The 11,121-nt window shown below is 42.7% G+C and overlaps 1 protein-coding gene across 1 annotated transcript; it reads left to right on the top strand.

Moving 5' to 3' along the window:
- The first annotated feature begins 2,335 nt into the window (after positions 1–2,335).
- On the top strand, positions 2,336–9,303 carry LOC115150303 (vesicle transport protein GOT1A). The gene is made up of 5 exons (XM_029693442.1): positions 2,336–2,659; positions 2,954–3,045; positions 7,055–7,233; positions 8,022–8,085; positions 8,542–9,303. Exons 1-5 carry the CDS (start codon positions 2,635–2,637, stop codon positions 8,581–8,583), a joined length of 402 nt encoding a protein of 133 aa, XP_029549302.1. The 5' UTR covers positions 2,336–2,634; the 3' UTR covers positions 8,584–9,303.
- The last annotated feature ends 1,818 nt before the right edge of the window (positions 9,304–11,121 follow it).

Genomic DNA, 11,121 nt, shown 5'->3' with positions numbered 1-11,121 from the left:
CCCCCGGTGAAGCGTTGTGCAGACCACACTACCCTCTGGAGAGTCCTGCGGTTGTGGGCGGTGGGCGGTGCAGTTGCCGAACCCGGCGGTGATACAGCCCGACAGGATGCTCTCGATTGTACATCTGCAAAAGTTTGTTAGTGTTTTAGGTGACAAACAGAAAAGGTACAATGACAGACAAACGAGACAACTACCAGACATACAGTACCAGTTAAAGTTTGGACACACCTACTCATTCAAGGGTTGTTCTTTATTTTTACTACTTTCTACATTGTAAAATAATAGTGAAGACATCAAAACTATGAAATAACACATGGAATCATGTAGTAACCAAAAAAGTGTTAAACAAATTAAAATATATTTTATATTTGAGACAGCTTTGCACACTCTTGGCATTCTCTCAACCAGCTTCACTTGGAATGCTTTTTCTGCACATAGAACATTTCTGGGATATTTTATTTCAGCTCATGAAACATGGGACAAACACTTACATGTTGCATTTACATTTTTGTTATTTATGGCAAAAACAAAAAAACTCCAATAGAATGCTATATAGTATAGTATGCCAAACTCTGTTTCGTGGCTCTGGGTATTGGGTGGTCTATGGACTACTGGTAATGACTCCAGCCTATCTCTAGAGCAGGGGTTCCCAAATTTTGGACACCCTTTCCAGCACTGAGGAACATCCTGCTCCCCCCTTCTTGTGTGCACGCGCTACGTCTATTTCTATTGGCACAAGCACTGTTCATGACCCAAACTGTTCACAACCTTCTTGTTGGTGGAGAGAATTTTGCAGGTTTAAAGCTTATTTCCTGAAATTCTACATATTTTGAAGTTTTGATGCAAATTTTCTTGAAATTCTTTAATATTTTTTTTACCCCTTTTTCTCCCCAATTTCGTGGTAATTACAGTCTTGTCTCATCGCTGCAACTCTCGTATGGACTCAGGAGAGGCGAAGGTCGAGAGCCGTGCATCCTCTGAAACACAACCCCACCAAGCCTCACTGATTCTTGACACACTTAACCCGGAAGCCATCCGCACCAGTGTGTCGGAGTAAACACCGCGCACCTGGCGACATGTCAGCGTGCACTGCGCCCGGCCCGCCACAGGAGTCGCTAGTGTGCGATGGGACAAGGACATCCCTGCCGGCCAAACCCTCCCCTAAACCGGACGACGCTGGGCCAATTGTGCGCCGCACCATGGATCTCCCGGTTGCGGTCGGCTGCGACAGAGCTTGGACTCAAACCCAGAATCTCTAGTGGCACACCTTAGACCGCTGCGCCACTCGGGAGGCCCCTTTGCAATTCTATACATTTTGCCATGTCTAATGTGTATTCATGTGAAATTTGAATGACAAAAATTACAACAATATCTATGGGCTAAAAAACCTGAATATAAAAATTTTATCAGAGATGGGCTAGTTGATCTGGACATTTCTGACAAGTTATAAATAGCTCTTTAAGGTATGCAATGACAACCATGGCAAGAGGAACTGATGATGCACTACCCAATTATAAAATTATACCTTATGCATTCTACTATTACAACTTTCAAGAGTAAGTTTAAAGCCAGACCCACACACAGAGACATACGCACACACGCATTCAGACACATATTCTCTCTCTCTCTCTCTCTCTCTCTCTCTCTCTCTCTCTCTCTCTCTCTCTCTCTCTCGTGACTTCAGATTCTGAAGTTTGTCCACATTTCTCCAAACGTACAATTTTGAACACTCTGGGCACATTTTCAGTTGAGTTAAGGGTTAATGTTTCGGAAAGAGTTAAAACAAAAATAACCCCACGGTTAAGTTTAGGAGTTAAGATTGAACACGCTACCCTCTGAGCTTTGTCTCGCAGCTTACGCCTGTCCGCCTTCCCTATCCACATGCCCTAGCAAAATCCAAGCCTACTTGATGGTAATAGTGCTCACTGTTGCCCCTAGTGGCAGGTTTTGAAGACTTCTCCCGACGACCTCCCGACGTCCACACTGTGGACACTATCCTGCTGCTTTTCCACCACTGTAGCCTGCTTCATTACTCAAACACAGGGCGAGACGAGGTTAAACTCTCTGGGGTCTGTACAACCTCCAGTGTACACATGATGCTGGGTATCTTGTTTCTTCACAAGTAAGACTTTGTAGTGCCTGTAGCCTTTTTTGAAAAGATTACAACCATGCCAGAACAATCCCACTGAGTCTGTGAAAACTGTGAATCTAATGATCATGGTAGAGAGAGGAGCCTCTGACAATCCAATCAGTTGATAACAAGCCTACAGAGGCAATCAATTTCACATCCACTCTATCAAAACCTGCAAAGTGTCTCCTTTATTCAAGCTAGGAAGTCCCATTATGATAAACAGAATCCTTTTTTCAAACTAGGAAGTCCAATGATGATAAACTGGATCCTTTATTCAAGAGAGACCAAGTCAGGAAGGCAGCTTAAGAACAAATCAATGGATAACCCCCCAGTCTGGTTGATGATCACCTAGCACGCAGGATGTGACAGCACAGTTCAAAGGTCACCGAAGAGAAAGGAGGTGCACAGATCTACACACCGATCGCAAAGAGACGGAGACATAGAGAGAGAGACGCAAGAAGGGGGAGAGAAGGAGAGAGAATTCAGGGGAAGACAAGGACATCATGGTTTCAATCACAGAGACTCAGAGTAAGTGGTTTACAACAGCCTTTCTTACAATCAGTTTGTTTTTAATTTACTTGAAAGGATTACTCAGGTAAATCTGCTAGTCGACATATTGTACCTGGACTTGAGTTATTTTGTTGTGAACTTTTAACTTTGAAGTGTGTCGTGGTGAAAGCCTACAAGGCTATGGATACTGTGAGTTTGAACTCTGTAGACTGCCTAAATGTAGGAACAGACTGTAGAGTTGGTTTAACTACTTGGGATGTCTCGCTAATTTGTATGTGTGTGTGTTTATCTCTCTATGTGTGTGTGTTCCAGAGATTGGTGTTGGTCTCACAGGCTTTGGCCTCTTCTTCCTGCTCTTTGGCGTGCTGCTGTACTTTGACTCTGTCTTGCTGGCGTTTGGGAATGTGAGTAATAATCTTTGTAATTTGAAAATATGAATACAAATATATATTTTGTACACAATAAAGAAAATAAGTTATGGGTCAACATCTAAATATTGCTCCCAGCGTTGATCAAAGCTCAGAACGCTTATTTTCTTGATCTGACTGAGTTCTAATCGCGCCTGCCTCTTTGTGAACAAGTGGGATCTTGAACAGTGGTTTGTATACCATGTTGGCCTGTGTCTTCTGGATTCGCCTCCCAGATTTGCCTGTTTAGCAGCACATCCACCACTCTCTCAAACAGCTAACGCCGCACTCTCGAGGCACATGCAGAGAGCCTGAAACATGAAACGAACTACCCCAGTTCGGAATTGGCTCCCCTCTAGGCAACTATACTGTAGGCGGCTGACAGTGTGTTTGTGAGATGCCGGACAAAAGGCCATTTTAAAACCGTCCTGGGACTACTGCCGTGTCTACAGACATCCCCCAAACAAACAAAAACCGACTCTCAGAGAATGAGTCGCTTATAGATACAGTCAGTCAGGTGGCTAGCTACCGGCAGAGACTTCTATTGCAGTCACGTTGAAGGGCTCTGGCTAGTTTTACTTAGCCAGCTAGAAAGATTACATAAAAAGCTCATGTTAAACAGAGCCTACCTCAGCAGGAGCAATAAATATGCCGGCTACAGGAGGAAGCAGATGATACAGAGAGAGAAAGGAAGCAAGCAGAGAGAGGTTAGCACAGTGGTTCCTAAACTTGGGGTCACACCCCAATGTGGGGTCCTCTGAGAAAATCCGTACTAATCTTTTCAAACAAGTTTCAAATAAAATGAACATCTCCACATGGCTTATCTTCACTATAGGCCTACATGAAAATGCAGTCAGAATACAGCTCTAAAAATGTCATACGTTTTTGTTTATATCGGTGGTTGTTCGCCTTATCTCGACTGCCTACAGGGGTTGAAAGTTTACTCATTATACACCTCTTTTTTCTTAAATAAAATCACAGGATTAGACTAAATGTGAAACGCTTCCTTACGGGTCCTTTTCCAACAATACACAGTAAATAACTGTTACCGTACGAAGTTACCGTACGAAGTGGGGATGCAACAAGGTAAGATGCTCTCAATGGTGCAGCTGTAGAACTTTTGGAGGATCTGAGGATCCATGCCAAATCTTTTCAGCCTCCTGAGGGGGAGGAGGCGCTGTCGTGCCCTCTTCACAACTTTGTGGGTGTGTGTCGAACATGTTAATTTCTTAGTGACGTGGACACCTTTGGAACTTGAAGCTCTCGACCCACTCCACTACCACCCAATTAATGTGAATGGGGGCGTGCTCACCCCTCCATTTCCTGTATTCCACGATCAGCTCATTTGTCTTGCTGACGTTGAGGGAAAGGTTGTTGTCTTGGTAACACTCTGCCAGGTCTCTGACCCCCTCCCAAACTTGATGATGGTGTTGGAGTCGTGGGCCACGCAGTCATGGGTGAACAAGGAGTACAGGAGGGGACTAAGCACACACTGTTGAGGGGCCTTCGTGTTTATGGTTGGATATGATGTTGCCTACCCTCATCATCTGGGGCGGCCTGTTAGGAAGTCCAAGATCCAGTTGTAGCGGAAGGTGCTCAGTCCCAGGGTCCTGAGCTTAGTGATGAGAGTGAAGGGGACTATGATGTTGAACTGTTATAGTCAGTGAACAGCATTCTTATACTGAACAAAAATATAAACGCAACATGCAACAATTTCAAAGATTTTACTGACTTACAATCTATATAAGGAAATCAGTGAATTGAAATAAATTCATTAGGCTCTAATCTATGGATTTCACATGACTGGGAATACAGATATGCATCTGTTGATCACAGACACCTTTCAAAAAAAAGAAGGGGAGTGGATCAGAAAACCAGTCAGTATCTTGTGTGACCACCATTTGCCTCATGCAGCGCGACACATCTCCTTCGCATAGAGTTGATCAGGCTGTTGATTGGGGCCTTTGGAATGTTGTCCCACTCCTCTTCAATGGCTGTGTGAAGGTACTGGATATTGGCGGGAACTGGAACACACTGTCGTATACGTCGATCCAGAGCATCACATGTCTGGTGAGTATGCAGGCCATGGAAGAACTGGGACATTTTCAACTTCCAGGAATTGTGTACAGATCCTTGTGACATGGGGCTGTGGATTATCATGCTGCAACATGGGGTGATGGTGGCGGATGAAATGGGTATCAGGATCTTGTCACGGTATCTCTGTGCATTGAAATTGCCATCGATAAAATGCAATTGTGTTCAATGTCCGTAGCTAATGCCCGCCCATACCATAACCCCACCAAACGCAAGTGAAGTGTTGGTCCCATGTTTCATGAGCTGAAATAAAAGATCCCAGAAATGTTCCATATGCAGACCCCAATGAACTTCAGGGGTGAAGGGTCACAGGCGTCCAACGAGATGCCTGCACTGAGAGCTAGCATAAATGCACATACTGATCAATTCTAATCAGATTAGTAGTACTGATACAGACCACTGACTGCTGCTGAATATGAAAAACAAGATAGAAAGTACCACCACAATTTCCAACATTATACGTTTCAGTTGAATGAGTACAGACACTGTAATCAGTTACAATCATTAAGCAACACAGATGATACATGGGATTATGATTCACAAAATAGAACATTTCTGCTCTTGAACACTATAATTCCAATTTCAGCATTGTGTGATTATGAGCTTCATACCAACAGAGAGAGTTGGCTGAGAGCCAGAGGAAGGCAGAGCACTACAGGTTTCACATGGGTTTAATACTAAAACAGGAGGATCCAACCCCAGTCCCAGAGTGCTTCAGTATCTTCTAAACTATACTGAACAAAAATATAAAGTTTAACATGTAAAGTGTTGGTCCCATGTTTCATGAGCTGAAATAAAAGATCCCAGAAATGTTCCATACAGTATGCACAAAAAGCTTATTTCTCTCAAATATTGTGCACAAATGTGTTTACATCCCTGTTAGTGAGCATTTCTCCTTGCCAAGATAATCCATCCACCTAACAGGTGTGGCATATCAAGACGCTGATTAAACAGCTTGATCATTACACAGGTGCACCTTGTGATGGGGACAATAAAAGGCCACTCTAAAATGTGCAGTTTTGTCACACAACACAATGCCACAGTTGTCTCAAGTCTTGAGGGAGCGTGCAATTTGCATCCTGACTGCAGGAATGTCCACCAGAGTTGTTACCAGAAAATTGAATGTTCATTTCTCTACCATAAGCCACCTGCAACGTCAATTTAGAAAATTGGGCTGTACGTCCAACCAGCCTCACAACGGCAGACCATGTGTAACTACGCTAGCCCAGGACCTCCACATCCAGCTTCTTCACCTGTGGGATCATCTGAGACCAGCCACCCGGACAGCTGGTGAAACTGAGGAGTATTTCTGTCTGTAATAAAGCCTTTTTGTGGGGAAAAACTAATTCTGATTGGCTGGGCCTGGCATCCCAGGTGGGTGGGCCTATACCCTCCCAGACTCACCAATGGCTGTGCCCCTGCCCAGTCATGTGAAATCCATAGATTAGGGACTAATGAATTCATGTAAATTGACTAATTTCCTTATATGTACTGTAACTCAGTAAAATTGTTGAAATTGTTGCTTGTTTTGTTAAAATTTGGGTTCAGCATAATTTAAGAAAAGAGATATCTATGGAAAGAGTTTATGATTTTATGCAATTTATCATCACAACTCACTGAACAGTCGCTGATGCTATGTGTCAGTGTGAATCATTTCCCATATTTCCCCCTTCTCAGGGGTATAACATTACAATTGTATAGCTAATAGGCTCTGTGTTTGTAGATCGACTGAGATTAATGTATCTGCAGCAGCCAAGGTGGCGACCGTGGAACTCTAACTCTGTCGGCAATTCGGTTGCATGACAATAGTCACAGTAACAGGAAATAACAGTGACAATAATAGCATCACAAACAGGAAAACTCTGTTTTCTATATTTTCAAACAGAACTTGTTTCATACTTCTTTCCTTCAGGTTCTGTTTCTGGCTGGTCTGACGTTCATCATTGGCCTGAGGAGGACGGCCGGCTTCTTCTTCCAGAGACAGAAGCTCAGAGGCTCCACCTTCTTCCTGGGAGGCGTGGCCTTGGTGCTGTTCCGCTGGCCAATCATCGGCATGGCCGTGGAGAGCTACGGCTTTGTGCTCTTGTTCAGGTGAGTTCAAAAGCACATCTGGGGTACTGATAGAGAGGACATTTTTAGATGTTCTTTTTTTTTGTCATTCAGCAGACACTTTAATCCAGAGTGTCTTAGAAGACATGCTTTCTAGAAAGCAAGGTGGAACAACCACATAGCAACAGGAGAGCTGGGAGACGATTAGGTTATATGAGAGACATACAGTACCTTGGTGGCAGCACCATATTTTTAAATGCCTGCTTCTCCTCGTTTCCTTTTTTTGATGCCAACTGATTAGAAAGTTCCAGGGGAAAGCAGTATCAACTTTCCCAGACCTCTCAACTATATTGGCCTTCAATTGAAAACAGACAAAGCAAAGGAGGGATTCCATTTAAGGTTGTTGGGAAACAGTGCGTATAACACAGCAGCTATATGACTGATGCCATCCCAACACTGTCAAAATGAACGCCCAGTTTGGAAGATCACAGACGCTACCACGTCAGGGTTTCTCTTCCACTTTATCCAAGGTTCTGACATGACTGAAGGGTCAAAGAAAGCCAACATCACTTTACTGACCACGTCCAGGGACCAGCCCTGGACCACTTTCTGAGACAAACTGTGGTCAAAGCACGTGAGAAAGCTTCAATCCAAAAAAGAATGTATGATATCTCTAAAGGGATATTTGTCTTGGGCATTCAAGTTCTGAAGTTCTGTAACCTGGGCAACACCAAAGACAGAATCACTCTGTGGTAGTTGTAAGCTGAAGTGACAGTGTCTGCTGGGTTGAAATGTTCTCACTTCATATGTATGTCTATATCTCCTTCCAGGTCATTCTTCCCTGTGGCGTGTGGATTCATTTTATCGTTGGTGAATATACCCTATCTCAATGTGGTGAGAGCAACAATCCTTATTTTTTTCAACTGTGACTGTCACTAAGCCAGACTCATCACTTTGAATAAACATAATACATTATGATTTTTTTCATTCTCCCACAAAATGGTCGAGATCCATCAGTACATATGGGAAGCGTTGTTTGGGCTCTCAAAGCAATGGAAAAACAACAACAATACATGAGCCCGTCTCCAAGATTACTTGACGTTTGGGTACACCCCAGATATTTCAACAAAGACAACATTTTTCCACATAACATTTTCACAATGTGTCTAGTGGCAAGTTATAGTCTCCCGATAGTGCTGCTTCGTGAAAGACTGAAATCTCTCTCTCTCTCGCTTCTCTTTTTTTATTCTCCAAGGGAAACAGTTCCTCTATGATCTGAGGGAAGAGAAAGGGAGTGGAAGCTCTCTATATTTATCTTACTCTTTCTCTATTCTTTCTTTCATGTCCCAGTTGTACAACAACTTCCTAGGAAGTAGCCCTTCTATTGTCTGAGGAAAGGGAGAGAGAGAAGCCGAAAAAGAAGAGGAATGGAGGGATGGAAGTGATGGATGACAAAAGGTGAAGTGTATTTGGGCTCAGACTGGCTATAACCTTTGACAGAGACTGATGGAGCGGGGAGGTAGTTTAGAGCCTTCCCCCATCACCAACCATGAACCAACCGATGGACTCTTCTTCTTGAAATGTTTACATAAAACCTGAACCACCAAATACATGTGTGGCAATGACTAGCTGCCATACCACTAATGTACATGGTTGGGAGTAACCGATTACATGTAATCAATGATGTAATAATTTACAAGAAACTGTAACTGCAATCAGTTACGTTACAAGCAGAAATATTGTAATCAGATTACAGATACTTTTGAAAAACTAGTTGTTTAGTTCTTGGATTACTTTTACATTTAGAAAGGATGTTTGCGGAAAAAACTACATTATGACACCTTTCTGTTTTTTCAATTCAGCATTGACAAAAAGGCACGTTTAAGTTTCTTCAGCCTGAGAGAGTCTGACCACAAGTCAGAGACAACTATGATGACACACTAAATGCGTTTGATGGATCCTTTTTGTCTTCTTCTAATGCCTCTTTAGAGGAAAGCAATCAAAAAGCAACTGAAAGTTAGCAGATTATTACTGAGTTTGGGTAATCATTTATAAAGTAACCTACCCTACCCTGCTTATGTATTTATAATAAAACCATATTTTTGATCTACAGTTTATCATACCCTTTATTATAGTTGTAGTAAAGCAACAATGAGCCCTTTGGTTAAACACACTTTGGGCTCGATTCAATCCATAGTGCTGAAGTGCGATAGAAATTTAAAGGCAATGTTCTGCTGTTCGAAGAGACTGCATTTTTGGTTAATGCTGTATATGTTGGTTCAATCGAAATGAACTTTAAATTTCGCTCTAGTGTGGCTCTTCAGCGCTACGGATTGAATCGAGCCCTACACATTTCATTTATTTACAGTGCATTCGGAAAGTATTCAGACCCCTTGATTTTTTCCATATTTTGTTACGTTACAGCCTTCTAAAATGTACTTAATCATTTTATCCACTCGTCAATCTACACACAATACACCATATTGACAAAGCAAAAACAGGTTTTTAGACATTTTAGCAAATGTATTACAAATAAAAAACAAGTATTCAGACCCTTTGTTATGAGACTCAAAATTAAGCTCAGCTGAATCCTGTTTCCATTGATCATCCTTGAGATGTTTCTTAAACTTGATTGGAGTCCACCTATGGTAAATGTAATTAATTGGACATGATTTGCAAGGCACACAGTTGACAGATTTGCAAGGTCCCACAGTTGACAGTGCATTTCAGAGCAAAAACCAAGCCATGAGGTTGAAGGAGTTGTCCTTAGAGCTCCGAGACAGGATTGTGTTGAAGCACAGATCTGGGGAAGGGTACTAAATCATTTCTGCAACACTGAAGGTCCCGAAGAACACAGTGGCCTCCGTCATTCTTAAATGGAAGACATTTTGAACCACCAAGACACTTCCTAGAGCTAGCCGCCCGGCCAAACTGAGCAATCGGGGGAGAAGGGCCTTGGTCAGGGAGGTGACCAAGAACCTGATGGTCACTCTCACAGAGCTCCAGAGTTCCTCTGTGGCACTCCACCAATCAGGTTTTTGTAGTAGAGTTGCCAGACAGAAGCCACTCCTCAGTAAAAGGCACATGACAGCCCACTTGGAGTTTGCTAAAAGGCACCTAAAGACTCTCAGATGATGAGAAACAAGATTCTATGGTCTGATGAAACCAAGATAGAACTCTTTGGCCTGAATGCCAAGCATCACATCTGAAGGAAACCTGGCACCATCCCTACTGTGAAGCATTGTGGTGGCAGCATCATGCTGTGGGAATGTTTTTCAGCGACTGGGACTGGGAGACTGAACAGGATCGGGGGAAAGATAAACAGAAGAAAGTACAGAGATATCCTTGATGAAAACCTGCTCCATAGCATTCAGGACTTCACACTGGGCCAAGGTTCACCATCCCAACAGGACAATGACCCTAAGCACACAAACAAGACAACGCAGGAGTGGCTTCAGGACAAGTCTCTAAATGTCCTTGACATTTAAATGCCCAGGCGGAGTCCAGACTTGAACACAATCTAACATTTCTGGAGAGACCTGAAAATAGCTGTGCAGCAACACTCCCAATCCAATCTGACAGAGCTTGAAAGGATTTGCTGAGAAAAATGTGAGAAACTCCCCAAATACAGGTGTGCCAAGCTTGTAGAGTCATTGTGAGTAGATTAATAAAAAAATGTTACCTTTATTTAACTAGGCAAGTCAGTTACGAACAAATTCTTATTTACAATGGGGAACAGTGGGTTAACTGCCTTGTTCAGGGTCAGAACGACAGATTTTTACCTTGTCAGCTCAGGGATTCAATCTAGCAACCTTTTCGGTTACTGGCCCAACGCTCTAACCACTTATCTACCTGCCGCCCCAGGTATATACATAATATATATACATAATATATATACATAATAATATATATATAATAATATATATATAA

Source organism: Salmo trutta, chromosome 16, assembly GCF_901001165.1.
Source record: "Salmo trutta chromosome 16, fSalTru1.1, whole genome shotgun sequence".
In the NCBI taxonomy this organism is placed as follows: domain Eukaryota; kingdom Metazoa; phylum Chordata; class Actinopteri; order Salmoniformes; family Salmonidae; genus Salmo; species Salmo trutta.
This window is presented reverse-complemented; position numbering and strand designations above follow the sequence as displayed.